This window comes from Lampetra fluviatilis, chromosome 11 (genome assembly GCF_964198595.1).
Source record: "Lampetra fluviatilis chromosome 11, kcLamFluv1.1, whole genome shotgun sequence".
Taxonomy (NCBI): Eukaryota; Metazoa; Chordata; class Hyperoartia; order Petromyzontiformes; family Petromyzontidae; genus Lampetra; species Lampetra fluviatilis.
Window position 1 is genome coordinate 14,825,556 of NC_136285.1, and position 18,835 is coordinate 14,844,390.

Below are 18,835 nucleotides of genomic sequence, written 5' to 3' on the forward strand. Positions count from 1 at the left end.
ACGCGTCACACACCACACACACACGTCACACACACGACACACACAGACACATCACGCAAGCACACACACATCACACACACATCACACACACCACACACACATCACACACGTCACACACACCACACACACACACGTCACACACACGTCACACACGTCACACACACACGTGACACACACGTCACACACCAGCAGATGCCCGGTTGTCATTTCAGTGGCCAGGATGCAGGGAGTCTGAGAAGCGGATCGCTGCCCGCCTCACCTCACTCTGTGTGAGGCTGCGGTGAGCAGTGACGCCTCACCAGGCTGCGGTGAGTAGTGACGCCTCACCTCGCTCTGTGTGAGGCTGTGGTAAGCAGTGACGCCTCACCACGCTCTGGGTGAGGCTGTGGTGAGTAGTGCATGCCTCACCACGCTCTGCGTGTTGCTGCGGTGAGCAGTGACGGCTCACCACGCTGCGGTGAGCAGTGCATGCCTCACCACGCTGCGGTGAGCAGTGACGGCTCACCACGCTGCGGTGAGCAGTGCATGCCTCACCACGCTGCGGTGATCAGTGACGGCTCACCACGCTGCGGTGAGCAGTGACGGCTCACCACGCTGCGGTGAGCAGTGACGGCTCACCACGCTGCGGTGAGCAGTGCATGCCTCACCACGCTGCGGTGAGCAGTGCATGCCTCACCACGCTGCGGTGAGCAGTGCATGCCTCACCACGCTGCGGTGAGCAGTGCATGCCTCACCACGCTGCGGTGAGCAGTGACGGCTCACCACGCTGTGCACGGCTCACCTTGCTCTTCATGAACTTGGAGTGGCTCTTGTAGGCCTCCATCTGCTTGAGCTCCTCCTGCCGCTCCTCCAGCGAGAGGGCCCCGCTAGAGCGCAGCGTCTGGATCTCATCCTCCAGGTCGCGCAGCGTCCTCTCCAGAGACGCGATCTTTGTGTCCTGCGAGTACAAGAACATACACAGATCCCCCGTATAGCCTCAACCGACTGTTGGGGCAAGTGCTGTTAGAGAGCACCTGTGAAATCCGCTATGGTGCAAAGCGGTGTGGGCAACGTCTCCCCAGTGATGATGTTTACACGTCGCACCAGGTACCCATTGGAGGCTGAGTCGACCTAGAGGAGGCCCATGACCGGTGTGAACATATGTTCCGAGATGCATGCGAAGGTGTGTATGCAAGTGTGTGTGCAGGTGTATATAAAGGTGTGTGTCCAGGTGTCTGTACAGGTCCGTGTAAAGGTGTCTGTGTCGTCGTGTACAGCTGTGTGTGTGCACGCGTGTCCTTATGTGTACAGGTTTGTGCCCCTGTGTGTGTACAGGTTGTGTGTACAGGTGTGTGTACAGGTGTGTGTACAGGTGTGTACAGGTGTGTGTACAGGTGTGTGTACAGGTGTGTGTGTACGCGTGTCCTTGTGTGTGTGTACAGGTGGTGTGTCCTTGTGTGTGTACAGGTGTACAGGTGTGTGTGCACGTGTGTGTACAGGTGTGTGTGTACAGGTGCACTTGGCCTGGCACAAACGTCGTGGTCACGTCACCGCCACTTAGTGGCGAATGGCGGTTGTTGTTGTGTACAGGTGTGTTTGTACAGGTGTGTGTGTACAGGTGTGTGTGTGTAGGTGTGTGTGTGTGTAGGTGTGTGTGTGTAGGTGTGTACAGGTGTATGTACAGGTGTGTGTACAGGTGTGTGTGTACAGGTGTGGGTGAGTGCAGGTGCGGGCCGTGCCTTCATCTCGATCACGGTCTGCAGGGCCTTGGTCTTGGCCGTGTCGGAGCCGAGGTCGGCGCGCCGGTGGAGCTCCTGGGGGGGCACGCGGTAGAAGGTGACGCGGGGCGGAGCTCCGCTCGTCATTCTCACATCATCACGCTTCGAGGACGACGGTGATGATGACGACGACGATCATGATCATGACGATGATTAGACTGATGAGGAAGGGGAGGACCGCGACCGGAGAGCGTCTACACGAGCGAGCTTCTCCCCTCTCCACTGCCTCTCCCTCCCCCTCCACCTCTCGCTGCCCCTCGCCCCTCTTCCATTCACGCCGATCACCTGATCCCGCAAGGGAGACGCTGCCTCGGGGAGAGTTCATTCATAATGGATGCGGAGTGGGGGGGAGAGGATGAGTGTGCCAGTTCTAGAACCTTCTCTCTTAAGTTCTAGAGCATTAACTCTTTGGGTTCTAGACTCTCGCCCCTGGGTTCTAGACTGCCACTGCTGGGTTCTAGAACCGTCATGCTTGGTTTCTGCGACGGTCACTCCTGGATGTTAAAGCCCTCACGTAGAAAAAAAAGGTTCTAGAACGGTCGCATTTAGTTCTATAACATTCATTCTTTGAGTTCTAGGTCGTCACTCCTCGCTGCTGTAACTTACACCCTCAGGTTCTAGATCCGCATATTACAAACACAGCAGCAGCAGCAATCATCCTCCCCCCTACTGGCAGCAGACTCATGGCCGAGGCCACTCTTGCAATGAGACTCCCTACTCGGTGCGGGTCCGTGGGAGGGTCGTCTCTTACCATACTCGCCCACGCCGGCTGGTGAATGCGGGGAGCATAGTCGTGGTGGTGGCCATGCTCCACGTGGCTGTCTGTAACCCAGCACTGTGGAGGCAGCAGTGAGGGTTGGTGGATCACACACAGATTTTGTGAAACTCCCTTCCCCGTGGGCGTCGAGGAGGAGCCGCGCCCTCGCTCGCCGGAGATGGGGTTAGGGTTAGGGCAGTGCAGCAAAAAAACGTGGACTCCGTCTGTTGTGTGGGATCGAGTTGTCCCCCCTCGCACGTGCCGGTTTTCTCCGCATGCTCCTGTTTTACTCCCACGAGAAAATACGCGTTCATTGGCCGATAACACCCAGATATACATAGAGGACCGCAGAGCTGGGGAAATTGTTTGGCGCCGGCACCTCGCATGCGTGGCTGCTGCTGCTGCTGCCTCCCCGCTCCTCATCTGTGCTTCTTCCTCCTCGCATTCCTGAGTCCCCCTCCCCTCTCTCTCTCTCTAGGAGAGCGAGCGGGCACTGCGTGGCGCGTCACGAGTTCACATCGTTCATATTATTGTCATTCGTATCGTACGACGAAGGATACCGCTGCACTGCCTTACACTGACCACCGCAAGCCCGCAATACAGCACTGCAATGGGTAACACTTTCTGTGCTGCTATTTCCTTGCCACCAGTGGGGGTCGTTGGGGAATTTCACAAATGTCCGCGCGATCGACCAACCCTGGCCACCCGGGTGTCTAGCGTGACGCTTCACATTCGCAGGGCCCCTGAACAAAACCCCTGAAGTCCAGAGGGATCTCCGAGGTCCAACGAGCAATGGGCCATTGGTGTTCAACTCCTGGTGCGCTGCACTGTGGAGGAATTGGTGGAAATTCCACGTTCCATTGATGCGGGCGACCCTGTCGCCTGGATACGCCGCTGTTGGTGAGTCAACCTCCGAACCGGATTTAAATTCGCAACCTTCCGATGCCAGCTGTTGGGACTGCCTAGAGCATCGGCTCCTGCCCAAACCAGTGGCGTAGTCACGGCGTTATCAGCTCAGGGGGTGCGGTAGTTGGTCAGGTGGGGCCCCAATATTTAGATTTGTCTCGGACGGCTCGCACCTCGGCTGCTATATCTCGCAGCTCGTCTTGCCGAATCACGCAATGACTCACGTTGCTGTTCTTTTACACTGTTGTTGAGAACATATCTCACGGTCAGTTTGACACGTAGGCTGTCGCGACCAATATAATCCATAATAGAACTTGTTTGGGTTAAATCGCGTAAATAGAAATGTGCCGTTAAACCCGCCACCTCCCGATATTGCCAATGAGGTTTGTCACGTAAACAGAACGTGCCGATTCGTTACTAGTACAGCACACCGGTGTGTTGGAGAGTAAACCCACAACATTTACAATTTAATAATTTATTGTGTCGGGTGGTGGCGGGTTTAACGACACATTTATATATACGCGATATCTCGTGGTGGTTGTCAAGGGGGGGGGGGCAACTCGTAGCTTTGGCCATGGGGGGCTACTGGCACAAACCCACGTCTAGCAGCCGCTAATGCTGAGCCCCTGACACGCTGTTCGCTCCCTTGGTCCACGCGTTCCCCACTCCCACGTCTCCGCGCTGTCCCGTGGTCGAGACTAATCACGGAACGGCAGCGAGAAGGAGGGGGACGCGCCCGAGGCAGAGAGAGAGAGAGAGCGAGCGAGGACACCCTCGGCGGAGACGGAGCGATGGAATCGGCTCGCGTGCAGCGGCTCGACGGATGAGCTTACGAGACGAGTGGAGGGACACGAGGATTGGCTGGTAGCCCCCTTGATTTGCTGACTCACAGGGCTGGCTAGAGCAGGGGTCGGAAACCGACATAACGAGGAGGGAAATTTTTTTTTGTCCGAATTTGGTAAAAAAAAGTCAGAGCCGCAATGCACCGCGTGGGGAATTCGCGACGGCTGCGGTCCTCACTAAAGAACGGTCACGAAGCGGCTCCTTGAAGAGCCGCACGCGGCTCCCGAGCCGCAGGTTGCCGACCCCTGGGATCGAGGATTGTCTGCGAGCCCCCTGGAGTTGCCGACCAACAGCACTGGCTGGAGGATCACGGCACTGGCGGTGGCACTGGCGAGCTGACTGCTCGCGCACTGGCTGCCTGGCTGGAGGGGAGACCTGTGGCCGGGTGGGAGGGGAGGGAGGGGGAGGGAGGGGGCTTGTAATGCCGCAGTAAATGGCATTAAGCTGAAGAGACGGCCTAGGTCTGGCTTTAATTAATCAGCTCGGGCGAAGTTAAACTCTGAGCGGCTTCTAACGCAACGTGACGGCCAGATGGAGGCCGCGGGGCGGGTGGGGAGGGGCCAGTGGGCGAGGGGGTTGGGGGGCAATCTGTAGGTGGGGTGGTGAAGGTGGGGGCCGAGCGCAGGCAGTGGTGGACGATTTGTGTGCGTGTGTAGAGCGGTCCTGGGCCTCCCCTAGGTCGACTCAGCCTCAAATGAGTACCTGGTGGGGTGTGTAAACATCACCACCAAGGAGACAAAGGCGGCCGGGCGTGATGCTAGCCACCCACCCCCTCGTGCGCCGTTCCGGGCTTCATAGGTCCACTCTAACAGCACTTGCCCCAGCAGTATGTAACAGGCTATACGTGGGAACTTTGTCTTTGTTGCTGTGTATGTGTGCAACGTGAGAGAGGTATAGTGTGTGGTTAGGTGAGTATGTGAGCGTGTGTGTAGGTGTGTGTCAAATTATGTGTGTGTGTGTGTGAGAGATTGTGTTTGGGACTATGTAAAAGTATCCGTGAGAAAGAGTATGGGCATGTGTGCGTAATGAGTGAGAGCGTGCGAGTATGTGTGTATGTGTAAAGGTGTGTGTCTGTCAATGTTGTGCCTAGGAATGGGTGTTTGATTGTGTATGTGCAAGAGTGGGGAGTGGTGGCGCAGTGGTTAGCGCACTGTGTTACGAACTTAGCGTCCCGAGTTCGATTCACGCTCACGGCCAACAACAGTGATGATTATTTGAACCGGTCCTGGACCTCCCCTTGGTCGACTCAGCCTCAAACGAGTACCTGGTGCGTTGTTTAAACAGCGTCATTAGGGAGACAAAGGCGGCCGGGCGTGGCGCAGGCCACCCACCCCCTCGTGTACCGCCCTGACCTTCATAGGTGCTCGCTTTAACAGCACTTGCTCCAACAGCCTGTAAAGTCTATCGAGAGGATCTGTGTGTGTGTGTGTGTTTATGTACGAGTGAGTGTGTGCGAGTGCTGATCTGGCCACGGAATTGCCAGTGTCATGACCCGCTCTGGCATTAAAATAACCTAATGAGATGACCCTGTCCCGAGTGGCCACTTTAGCCAACACGTGCAACAGGAGATCATGGAAGGCATCTGACTCCTCATCCTGCCTGCGTCCCTCCACGGACACTCACCTTCTGTGGGGGCATAGGCCAGCACCACTACAATTCCTCACCTCCTGTTGATGGGGAGGTGAGCCCACAGCACTCTGGGCTTCCCACACCTCACTGCCACCCACCCAAGCTTCTTCCTTCACTTATTCAGATTGGCCACCCCCTGTTGTTTGATGCTATCCTGTCCCGAGTGGGGACTGTCCTATCCCTCGTGGTGACTGGAAGTAAAATCGCCGAGGTCCAGGCGGCAATAGTCCACCGCCTGCCAATGGAATGGCAGCCTCTCTTCCCCATGCTTGCCGCTTGCTTGTGGAGGCTCCCTGAGTAGGGATTCTGGTCACCTGGATCTGCCAAGGGGTGTTTGGCCATGAGACACCACGAACACCTGCACAGACCCCATATCCTCTGTCCATCAGCAAAGGTGCAGGGAATTTCAGCGAGACCTACATTGACTTGGCCAAGGCATATGATACTATCGATTGGCCAGGGCTTTGGGTTATTCTTTGTGATATCGGAGTCCCTGACCCTCTGCTCACAATCATTAAGGGCTGGCAAGTCCGGGTAAAGCTGCGTGGCTTAGAGTCAGAGCCATTGCCTGTTCACTTTTGGGTGTGACAGGGATGTCCTCTGACGCCATACACTTTCACATATTTTAGACCACATAGTACAGATACAATGAGAGGCTGATCGATGTCCAGGTACGGTCAAGGGATGGGCTCCTTATTGTTCAACCAGGTTAAAAATACCAATGTCCTGGTAATGAATTGCTGCTCACTCTGAGGAGTTGGAAACTCTGCTGAAAGACCTGGAGTTCGAGCCACGAAGACTAAACACCTGCCTGGGTACTCTGTGTCCTCGAACTCTCCGCCCCCTCAACTCCCCGTGATTAATGAGGCTTTGCAGAAAGGTGGGAGTTCTCATACTTGGGCGGTGTGCTCATGACCGGCTCCAGTTTGGCAGTGGAAGTCTCATCTTGAATCGGACGGGCAGCATTATCTTATTATCAGTTACATAACGCCATGTGGAATGTGTCTCGCCCATCGCTCCACACGAAGCTCCGTGCCATCTTGGCCACAGTCCTGCCCTTTCTTCTCTGTGCGCCTGCGAGTAACTGGATCGTGTGCGGAGCTCACAGATCCGTGAGAGATCTGGACACAATCCCCATCAGCAGTGAGCTCCCCTGGCAGTCGAGACTGCGTTGGCTGTGTCGTATAGACCGGATGCCCAGCCACCGCAAGCCCAAGCAGCTTCCGTTTAGAAGGGGTGAGCTAAACGGGCACGGCACGGGCTGGAGAAGAGGTGGTGCTGATGATGTACATGAGGATGTGGAGCTGAGTGGACCTTCCGATGACCGGTAGGAGCGGTGTCAAGATCGATCTCTGCGGAGGAGGCTCGGGGAGGACGCTTCTACTGGGCAGTTGGGAGGCAGTCGCCCTCCAATAAACATCCCGGGGCGGAGGAGCGACGCATACAACAACGAGCAAAGCAGCGGGTGGCTAAAAGTCGGCAATGTGAAACAGTGGGGAGCACAGCTGATGCACCTGCCGTTCATCTCAGCCAGTCAACCCACGGCTCCTGGGTCTGCCCCGTGACCTCATCGTGTTCGTAGCGAGCCTTGCACACTTCATGTGACGAGATCAAAGTGCACCTAGCCTGGCACAAGGGCTGTGGTGAAGTCGCCGCCACTTAGTGGCAAATTGCAGTTGTTGATGTCTATGATGTGTTACGTAATCGTGTGTGTGTACCAGCGTGCGTGTCGACTCAGCCTCAAATGAGTACCTGGTGCGGTGTGTAAACATCGCCACTGGGGAGACAAAGGCGGACCGGGCGTGGTGCTGGCCACCCACCCCTCGTGTACCGTGCCGGCCTTTATAGGTGCTCGCTAACAACACTTGCCCCTACAGTCTGTTAGGCTACACGGGGGATCTTTGTGTGCGTACCAGTGTGTGTGTGTACCAGTGTGTGTGTGTACATGTGTGTGTGTACCAGTGTGTGTGTGTACCAGTGTGTGTGTGTACGTGTGTGTGTACCAGTGTGTGTGTACCAGTGTGTGTGAGTATCCCAGTGTGTGTGTGTACGTGTGTGTGTACCAGTGTGTGTGTACCAGTGTGTGTGTACCAGTGTGTGTGTGTGTGCATGTGTGTGTGTACTAGTGTGTGTGTACGTGTGTGTGTACCAGTGTGTGTGTACCAGTGTGTGTGAGTATCCCAGTGTGTGTGTGTACGTGTGTGTGTACCAGTGTGTGTGTACCAGTGTGTGTGTACCAGTGTGTGTGTGTGTGCATGTGTGTGTGTACTAGTGTGTGTGTACCAGTGTGTGTGTACCAGTGTGTGTGTGTGTGTACCAGTGTGTGTGTGTGTGTGTACCAGTGTGTGTGTACCAGTGTGTGTGTGTGTACCAGTGTGTGTGTGTGTGTACCAGTGTGTGTGTGTACCAGTGTGTGTGTGTACCAGTGTGTGTGAGGGGTCGTCACATTCGTCTCCTAGCAACACAAGGGTGGGAACCCCCAACCCTCCTGCACCCCCCTGACCCCTCACCCCCAGCCGCTCAGCTCGTGCCCCTCAGCACCAGGCGCGCAGCGACACGAGGACTCGCGCACGGGAGGGAGACCTCCACTCCCCGTCGCAACTCAACTCCCTTCCTGCATTATTGATGTGAGAGAGGGGGTTAGGAGTGGGGGTGTGAGGGGGTGGAGGTTGTGGGGTGTGAGGGGGTTGGGGTGCTTTAGGGGGTAGGTGTGGTGGGTAGGGGAGGGGGCGTGAGGGGCTTAAGCTGGCAATACAAGGGGGGTATCGGAGTGTAGACGAATACCCGGAGACTACCCCCATGCATGCGTGGGGACATCACTGTAACATCCCCAGAAGTCATGTAGACCCCCATACTGTGCCACTGTCTGTTGTGCCCGTCTCTCTCTCTCTCTCTGAGCCCAGGAGGGTTTAGCAGTTTCACCGATCTCTGCGTGATCCACCAACCCCCGCCTCCAGGACGCCGGCTCGCACGCGAGCATCGCCACCGCCGCCACGGTGAGCGGAGTGACGTCGCGCGGGGGGGGGGATCCCCTTCCCTACCCCCCTCACTCACCCCTGGTGCGACATCTTGCAGTGGGGTCCCCGTTACAAAGGGACCCCCCCCCCCCCCGTGTAGGAAATCCTCCCCCGTCACATTCTCTGATTCTCCGATTAGAGAACGCGGTGCGTGGAGAGGGGGGGAGGGGGGGGCTCTAATGCGGGGGGGGGGGCTGCGATGGGCGTCAAGAGAGGGGGCTCACAAGAAAGCGGTGAGAGGGAGCGGAGGCGCAGCGGTTAGCGCTACGCTGCGCTACGAACCCGGCGAACCGAGATAGATTCCTGCTCACGGCCCATACCAGTTGACGGCCATCTGAACCGATCCTGGGCCTCCCCTAGGTCGACTTAGCCTCAAATGAGCACCTGGTACCGTGTGTATAAACATTGTCACTGGGGAGACAAAGGCGGAACGGCGTGGTGCTGACGACCTACCCCCTCGTGTGTCGTGTCGGCCTATAGGGAGGATCTTTGTGCGTTGTATTTGGACACCCCGCCACCTGCCCCCACCCCCCCGACCCCCCCCCCCCCAAAGGGCCCCCTGTATCCCATCTTAATCATGAACCGCCTCAATGAATCCCCGTGATGAGCCAGAAATCAGCCGCATGGCGCGCACCACGTGGGGCGATGGCGCCCCCTCGTGGTGCGATTTGGCCCCGCGCTGCTGGGGAGAGATCTCCTGGTGGTGGAGGTGGTGATGGCAGGCGAGGATGATCATCGCACACCCTACATCGTCTACACCACAATCACCCTCCCCATCACCCTCCCCATCACCCTCTCCCTCACCATCACCCTCTCCCTCACCCTCCCCATCACCCTCTCCCTCACCCTCCCCATCACCCTCCCCATCAACCTATCCATCATTCCTTCCACCGAGGTTGGGGTCGGGGGTCGTGGTGATGGTGGGTGACCCATGGCCCCCCCTCCGCCCAAGCCCCACCTCTCGGCACTGCTGGTTCTCCCTCTCCCGCTGCTCCAGCATCAGCTGGAGGCGCGAGATCTGCGCGTCCGCGTCCGCCAGCTGGTGCCGCGCCCGTTCCTCCCCCTCGGTGGTGCCGCCGTCCCCCTCGTCGCAGAGGGGGTCTACGCCGACCCCCGAGGACCCCCCTCCGGAGCGACCCCCCTCCTGGATCATGTCGAGCAGCTTGCGGATGGACTCGTCGCGCGATCCCAGCGTCTGCTTCTGCGTCTCGATTCGCAGCTCCATCTCCTCCAGGGTCTGTCGCAGCAAGTAGAGCTCCTTGGCCTGGCGCTCGTGCTCGGCCCGCAGCCTCTGCACGCTCTCCTCCGAGGGCAGGTCCCCCGCGCTGGGGCAGGCAGTCACGGGCGGCAGTGGCAGTCACATGCAGGTGCAGGGAGTCACGGGAGGGTGGGGGAGGGCAGTCGTGGCAGGAGGGGAGAAGACGGCGGTGGCGGTCACGGGGGAATTGGTCACGTGGGGAAATCACGGAGGTGGTGGCGGTCACGGGGGAATAGGTCACGTGGGGAAATCACGGAGGTGGTGGCGGTCACGGGGGAGTTGGTCACGTGGGGAAATCACGGAGGTGGTGGCGGTCACGGGAGAGTGGGTCACGTGGGGAAATCACGGAGGTGGTGGCGGTCACGGGGGAGTTGGTCACGTGGGGAAATCACGGAGGTGGTGGCGGTCACGGGGGAATAGGTCACGTGGGGAAATCACGGAGGTGGTGGCGGTCACGGGAGAGTGGGTCACCTGGGGAAATCACGGAGGTGGTGGCGGTCACGGGGGAGTTGGTCACGTGGGGAAATCACGGAGGTGGTGGCGGTCACGGGGGACAGGCTGGCGATCACGTTGGGGAGGCGGGGGCAGGGGGAGACGTCACGGCGAGTGCTGGTGGGGTGGCATTGGTGGGGAGCCGTTAGGTGCATCGGTGTGTCCAGGTGCAGTCCGCTTGCGTGCGTGTGGATTCAGGTGCGACCACGCGTGGCCAGGTACTCTCAAGAGCTCACAGGTGTGTCTGGCGTGTTCACAGGTGTCCACGCGTGGCATGGGTACGCGTGGTCAGATGCTTCCCAGGTGCCTTCACGTCCCGCAGGGGACGTGAAGGCCATGCGTACACAAATAAAAAGATCCCCCGTATAGCCTCGCTAGACTGTTGGGGCAAGTGCTGTGAGCGAGCACCTGTGCGTATGCACACACGGCTCGCGTCTCACGCGTTGCGACTGTGTGCCGAGGCGAGGTGGGGGGCGGGGGGTGGGGGGCGGGGGGCCAGGTGAGTCTCACCTGCCGCCGGGGCCCGAGCAGCGCGCGCGCCCGTCCGCGGAGAAGAGCGGCGTGAGGTCGCGCGAGGAGCGGAGCTCCTCCTGCAAGGCGTGCACGGTCATCTGCATGGTCTGCGCGCACACACACAGGGCATCGACATCGTCAGCAGCAGCTTCGGTAAGCATCATCAGCAGTATCGTAATCAGCAGAGGCATCGACAGCGGCAGCATCATCAGCAACAGCATCGACATCATCAGGATGATCGTCATCAGCGTCAACGTCTATTTCACTGTTATTACCGTCATCATCGTCATCATCGTCAGCATCATCACCAGCAGCAGCATCATCGTCGTTAAGGCTGAGTCGACCTCCTCACGCACGCGATTCGCTCCGCGTGTCGCGATCTCTAGAGTCGATTAATTATTCGTTGATTAACCGATGGACGATGATGACGATGATGACGATGATGATGCACCGTGCTGGATATGGTGCAGTACGCCGCATTGGGCAGCAGATGGCAGTGTTGCGCTGTGCTCAAGTGTTGCTACCTCTGCCCTCTCTCAGGATTACGAAGGAAGGAGGTCCATTGCCCGAAACGTCGTCTATTCTATACATTTCCTTTGAAGGTTGCAATGTCGTTGACACGGAATGTGTTGAGTTTGTAAAAAAAAAAAGTTGTTTGTGCTTTTGCACCACAGTCAAGCAGCGGGAGAATCTTCCGAATGACCACGTGCGTTCGGCATTGCAGTGACCGATTTCTCCGGAATTTAAGACGCACCCCAAACATGAACCCGGCGTCAATAAAGTCACGCAAAGTTGGTCACACGCAGCACGCACATCTACCGGATTATAAGACGCATGCCCAAACGTTTGCTCTCACATACGTGTGTGGGGGAGGGGTGCGTCTTATAATCCGGAGAATATGATCAACAATGTTTACCCAGCTTAAATAGACACTCCAAGCCTGGGGCGTGTCATTTAGACGCTGTTTTCTCGACAGACCTGTTTCGTGAGAATTATTTTATTATGTTTTATTTTTATTATTTTATTACTTCCCTTCTACGTGACTTTACCGAAAGAACCAAGAAGATGAATCCCTGCAATCACGAAAGGTTTAAATCGAAATATGTAAAGCATCACACGCGCTCATGGTATGGTTTGGGGGAGTCGGCCAAAGCACCCACTGGAATGACCATCCAGTGCAGGGGCGAAAGCTGGCAATTGCACGGCTGCGCCTTTATCTAATGTACACGTGTATTGCATACACAATGCTCCCAGCATTAATTATGGGGGTCAGAGTAGGGCGTTGGGTTTATGTGTTTGCGTGTGTGGGGTGAAGATGTAGGCTTGTTCTATGTCTCCCGTAGGTCGACTCAGCCTTAAATTAGAACCTTCAGAATATGTGTGAACATCTCAGTGAGGAGACAAAGGCGGCCGGGCCACCCCGTCGTGCGCTAATTCGTCCTTAACAATTCTAGACAGCAGCGACAATAACAACAACAATAATAACAACGATTTACAGACCCCGCAATTAGCGGCTCGCGGTTAATTGACCCTACTTCACCACCAGCCGCACCACGCCCATGGGAGTCTCTGTGCGACTCGTCAGAAGGAAGTCATCTCGAGACGCGGTGACGTCGGTGTCACTGGACGGGGGTCCGCGGGTGGGGATGGAGGGGGGGTAGTTGGGGTGGTGGGGGGCGATGGGGGGAGGGAGAGTTCAGGGTGGGCGAGGTGAAGGGGGTTTCAGGGGTTGGGGATACGGGGATGTTTAAGGGCAGAAGATGTTGGTGGCATTCCGAGGATGGGGGGGGGGTCAGAGGATGGGGGAGGGGGTCAGAGGATGGGGGAGGGGGTCAGAGGATGGGGGAGGGGGTCAGAGGATGGGGGAGGGGGTCACAGGATGGATGATGAGGTGGGAGGTGTTAAGGGCGGGGGGGGGGGTGTTGAGAGTGGAGGTGGGGGGGAGCCGAGGGGATGCTCGCGCTATAATTGGGTCGGGAGAGCGCGCCCAGCGAGCTCTATAAATAGAGGCGAGGGGAGGGGTGCAGAAGAGGGGGGCGGGGGTGGGGGCACGTGCCAGGGATGTGCAGGACCCCAGGAGGGTCTCTGCAGCCTTTGCGCCTGCGCGTGTCTCGGTGCGTCTCTCTGTACGCGTGTTTACATGTGTGTGTGTATGTCTTCGTGTGTCTGTAGATGGGACGTTTAAACATCAGCACTGGGGAGACAAAGGCGGTCGAGCGTAGTGCTGCTGGCCACACCGCTTCCTCGTGTGTGCATGCGCGCGTGCTGGCCACCCATCCCTTTGTGTGCGGTGCCGGCCTGCCTCGGTGCTTGCTAACAGCGCTTGCCACAACAGTCTCAGGCTACACGGGGGATCTCTGTTGCGTGCGTGTGCGCGTGCCGCTGTCATTTATTCGCGAGCGGGGAATCGAACTCGGATCGCCGGGTTCGTAGCGCAGCGCGCCAACTGCTGCGCCACCGCTCGGCCTTCACGGGTGCTACTCGCTTGCAGCGCTCGCCCCAACGATCTGTGCGGGCTACCCCTGGGGGGGGGTCTCTGCCTCTGATCCACACTCTCCGTGCTCACCTGGTGCTCGTCCTGAGCCACCCGGAGCTGCTCGCGGAGCATCGCGATGCGAGCCGCCTCCTCCTTGCGCAGAGCCCTCTCCCGCTTGAGCTCGGGGCTCCAGAACGTCTTGATGGAGTTCATGGAGGAGCCCAGCTTGTTGTCCTTGGCGTCCAGCTCTCGTCTCAGAGCCTCGTTCTCGCACAGCAGCTCCTTCAGCTGGCCCTGCGCGCCCGGCCGGACCACGTGCTGCTGCTGCTGGTGGTGGTGGTGGTGCACGGACAGTCCCAGGCCTCCGGGTCCCGCCAGCTCCCCCAGGGCTGCGTGCAGAGCTTCCACCTGCACACGGAGGTCGCGTTGTTATAAACACGCTTTGCTGGCTGGAGGGAGGGAGGGACTGACTGTCACGTGCAAGGGACGTGGGGGCTGCTGGTGATTATTATTATCATTAGCCTGGCCTGGAGCGGTGTAGGTGAGGGTTGGTGGATCACCGCAGATATGTTGTGAAAGCCCCTTCCAGCGGGAGTCGGGGAGGTGCCGTACCCTGGCTCGCCAGGAGACGGCAGTGCAGCAATTGAACTAATCGTCATCTGTTTATATCTGTACGGGGATTGAGTGTCTTCTCCGAGTGCTCCGGTTTCCTGCCACTTGTTTCATAAAAACTCAACAATATTTGGATGAGCGGGCAATAGGCCCACTCGCCCACACCTCTCCCACCCACACACACCCAGCCCACTCACTCACCCAGCCCACTCACTCACCCGCACCTGTCCGACCCACACACACCCAGCCCACTCACTCACCCAGCCCACTCACTCACCCAGCTCACTCACCCGCACCTGTCCCACCCACACACACCCAGCCCACTCACTCACTCACCCAGCCCACTCACTCACCCAGCCCACTCACCCACACCCAGCCCACTCATCCACACCCAGCCCACTCACCCGCACCTGTCCCACCCACACACACCCAGCCCACTCACCCCCACCTGTACCACCCACTCACTCACCCAGCCCACTCACTCACCCAGCCCACTCACCCGCACCTATCCCACCCACACACACCCAGCCCACTCACTCACCCAGCCCACTCACTCACCCAGCCCACTCGCCCGCACCTGTTCCACCCACACACACCCAGCCCACTCACTCACCCAGCCCACTCACTCACCCAGCCCACTCACCCGCACCTGTCCCACCCACACACACCCAGCCCACTCACCCGCACCTCTCCCACCCACACACACCCAGCCCACTCACTCACCCAGCCCACTCACCCACACCTCTCCCAACCACACACACCCAGCCCACTCACCCACACCCAGCCCACCCACACCCAGCCCACTCACTCGAACCTGTCCCACACACACACCCAGCCCACTCGCCCACGCCCAGCCCACCCACACACACCCAGCCCACTCGCCCACACCCAGCCCACCCACACACACCCAGCCCACTCACCCACACCCAGCCCACTCGCCCGCACCTGTCCCAGCACACACCCAGCCCACTCACCCGAACTCCACCCGCTCGCCCGAACCTGTCTCAACCACACACACCCAGCCCACTCACCCACACCTCTCACAACCACACACACACACCCAGCCCACCCACACACACCCAGCCCACTCACTCGAACCTGTCCCACCCACACACACCCAGCCCACTCACCCACACCTCTCCCAACCACACACACACACCCAGCCCACTCACCCACACCCAGCCCACCCACACACACCCAGCCCACTCACTCGAACCTATCCCACCCACACACACCCAGCCCACTCACCCACACCTCTCCCAACCACACACACACACCCAGCCCACTCACCCACACCCAGGCCACCCACACACACCCAGCCCACTCACACGCACCTGTCCCACCCACACACACCCAGCCCACTCACCCGCACCTGTCCCACCCACACACACCCAGCCCACTCACCCACACCTCTCCCAACCACACACACACACCCAGCCCACTCACCCACACCCAGCCCACCCACACACACCCAGCCCACTCACTCGAACCTGTCCCACCCACACACACCCAGCCCACTCACCCACACCTCTCCCAACCACACACACACACCCAGCCCACTCACCCACACCCAGCCCACCCACACACACCCAGCCCACTCACTCGAACCTATCCCACCCACACACACCCAGCCCACTCACCCACACCTCTCCCAACCACACACACACACCCAGCCCACTCACCCACACCCAGGCCACCCACACACACCCAGCCCACTCACACGCACCTGTCCCACCCACACACACCCAGCCCACTCACCCGCACCTGTCCCACCCACACACACCCAGCCCACTCACCCACACCTCTCCCAACCACACACACACACCCAGCCCACTCACCCACACCCAGCCCACCCACACACACCCAGCCCACTCACACGCACCTGTCCCACCCACACACACCCAGCCCACTCACCCACACCTGTCCCACCCACACACACCTGGCTCGCATCTGGCCCACCTGCCCGCTGGCCGCCGCGATGTTGGGGCTGCTGCCCATGGTGGTGACGCGGCCGCCGTACGAGAGGCGCGCCTGGAGCGCTCCGGGCCCTCGGCCCAGCGTCACCACGCTCTTGACGGGCAGCGGCGACGCGTGCAGGCCCGTCATGTCGTGCTCGCCCAGGTACATGGGCCCCGAGGTGGCGTAGGCCGCGTTGAGCGACTGGATGTTCTCCATGGAGAGGGTGCGGCCCGAGCCCGCCCCGTCGCCAACGCTACCCGCGCGGCGGTGCCCGAGGCGGGGAGACCGCGGCAGCCGCGGGGAGCGCGCCGGGCTCTGCCCCAGAGAACGCCCGCTGCCGAACATGGCTACGCCGGGTCCCGCGGAGGGTCCCGTCGAGGGTCTCGCCTGAAGAACCCCGTCGAGGGTCCCGTGGAGATTCCTCCCCAATTCCTTTTGCTGCTGCTGCTGCTCTCAGCTGCCTCTGCTTTGCCGATCCTTACCCCGTCCTGCTGCTGCAAACCTCGCTCCTCCTACGGTTGCTGCGCTTCCTCCATCTGCCGCTGATCTCCTCCTGCTCCTCCTGATGCTCCTGCTGCCCCTGCTCCCCCTGCTGATCCTACTACGGCCCCTGCTCCTCCTGCTGCTCCTGCTGCTGCTGCTCCTCCTGCTCCTCCTGCTGCTCCTACTACGGCCCCTGCTCCTCCTGCCGTTGCTGCTGCAGCCGCTCTTCCCGGCGCTCCTCCTCGTGTTGCTGCACTTCTACTCTTCCCGCTGTTGCAACTCCTGTCTCTGCTCTTCCTCTGTATGTTCTTCTTGCTGCTACTGCTGCTGCTGCCCTCCCTATATTGGCCCTGCTTGTTTCTCTTACTTCTGCAGCTGTTGCTGTACCTGATGTTACTGATCCCTTCCTGCTGCTGCTTCCCCTCCTGTTGCTCCAACTGCTGCTTCTCTCGCTGCTCTTTCGAGCTCCTCTTCTGCCTCTGCTCCTGATTACCCTGCTGCTGCTGCTGCTGCGGCGGCGGCGCCGTCTCTTCCTCCTCCTGCGAATGCTCCCCCTGCTCCTCCTGCTGCTCCTGCTGCTCCTGCTCCCCCTGCTGCCACTCCGCCCCGTCTCCCGCTGCGTCTCCTGCTACTGAAGCCGGAGCCTCGCACCCGCACGCCTCACGGGCGGGGGGAGCGCCGGGGGTGGCGCGCCGGGAGGTCGCGGCGCGGGGTCGCGGTCATCCCTGCTCAGCCACGCACACACAGGCACGCACACACACGCACACACACGCACGCACACACAGGCACGCACACACAGGCACGCACACACACGCACACACACGCACGCACACACAGGCACGCACACACACGCACGCACACGCACGCACACACAGGCACGCACACACACACACACACGCACGCACACACAGGCACGCACACACAGGCACGCACACACAGGCACGCACACACAGGCACACACACACAGGCACGCACACGCACGCACACACACGCAGGCACGCACACACACGCACACACACGCACGCACACACAGGCACGCACACACAGGCACGCACACGCACGCACACACACGCACGCACACACAGGCACGCACACACAGGCACGCACACACACGCACACACACGCACGCACACACAGGCACGCACACACACACGCACACACACGCACGCACACACAGGCACGCACACGCACGCACACACACGCACGCACACACAGGCACGCACACACAGGCACGCACACACAGGCACACACACACAGGCACGCACACGCACGCACACACACGCAGGCACGCACGCACAGGCACGCACGCACAGGCACGCACACACAGGCGCGCACACACAGACACGCACACACAGACACGCACACACACGACTTAATAGATCGTTGGAGAAAGTGCTGTTAGCGAGCACCTATGAAAGCCAGCACGGTACACGAGGGGGTGGGTGGCGAGCACCACGCCTGGGTCATCGTTGTCTCCCGAGTGGCGATGTTTATACATCGCACCAGGTATTTATTTTGAGGCTGAGTCGACCTAGGGGAGGCCCGAGACCGGTTCTGATAATCGACGCTGGTGTGGGTCGTGAGCGGGAATCGAACTCGGGACACCGATGTGCGTAGCGCAGTGCGCTATCGATCCCCACACACGCGCGACAATAATCAACAAATATGGCAATCGTCATCAGCTACATGTTCGATTCACTGCTGGATCAACAATCCGCCCAGCACCAGCACGCACATCAATGGCAACGCCCGACGCTCCATCATCATCATAATACTTACTACGTATTACTGCGTTATTACTGCTTCACGATTGCTGTAGAAATAAATCGTCACGTTCCTTCACGTGACAATTGTATTAATTTACTGTGTCGTTCGGAGGGGGCCGGGGGGTTACGACACATTTTATTTACGATATCTGACCCAAACAAAAATTATGAATCAATCAGTTATTCCCGCTCCATGTACTGAGAGAAGAGAGGCCACGCGCATTTCGACGCGACGAAAAGATTGATTAAGTCACGGACTGCTGGAAACCGATGTCACGTGACCCATCCAGCGGTGGATCAATCATGGCTATGATGATGATGGAATCAATCGATATATTGCCCTCTCCAAAACCGATTCGCTGTGTTC

At 59.1% G+C, this 18,835-nt stretch overlaps 1 protein-coding gene across 3 annotated transcripts in view; it reads right to left on the reverse strand.

The window, feature by feature from the left end:
* Positions 1 to 16,576, reverse strand: part of LOC144934873 (ELKS/Rab6-interacting/CAST family member 1-like) — a 78,137-nt gene extending 61,561 nt beyond the window's left edge. For 2 of the 3 annotated variants that reach the window (XR_013637212.1, XM_078861121.1), the window contains exons 1-7: positions 16,220 to 16,576; positions 13,739 to 14,056; positions 11,170 to 11,279; positions 9,868 to 10,234; positions 2,509 to 2,592; positions 1,719 to 1,793; positions 782 to 937 (exon numbers count right to left, since the gene is read on the reverse strand). Coding sequence is in view for 1 of the 3 variants with exons in the window: in XM_078861121.1 (XP_078717247.1) it covers positions 782 to 937; positions 1,719 to 1,793; positions 2,509 to 2,592; positions 9,868 to 10,234; positions 11,170 to 11,279; positions 13,739 to 14,056; positions 16,220 to 16,564 (1,455 nt within the window). In the remaining 2 variants the exon portion in view is untranslated. The remainder of the gene's footprint in view (positions 1 to 781; positions 938 to 1,718; positions 1,794 to 2,508; positions 2,593 to 9,867; positions 10,235 to 11,169; positions 11,280 to 13,738; positions 14,057 to 16,219) is intronic. The other variant, XR_013637213.1, reaches the window with a different exon arrangement.
* Positions 16,577 to 18,835: the final 2,259 nt, after the last annotated feature.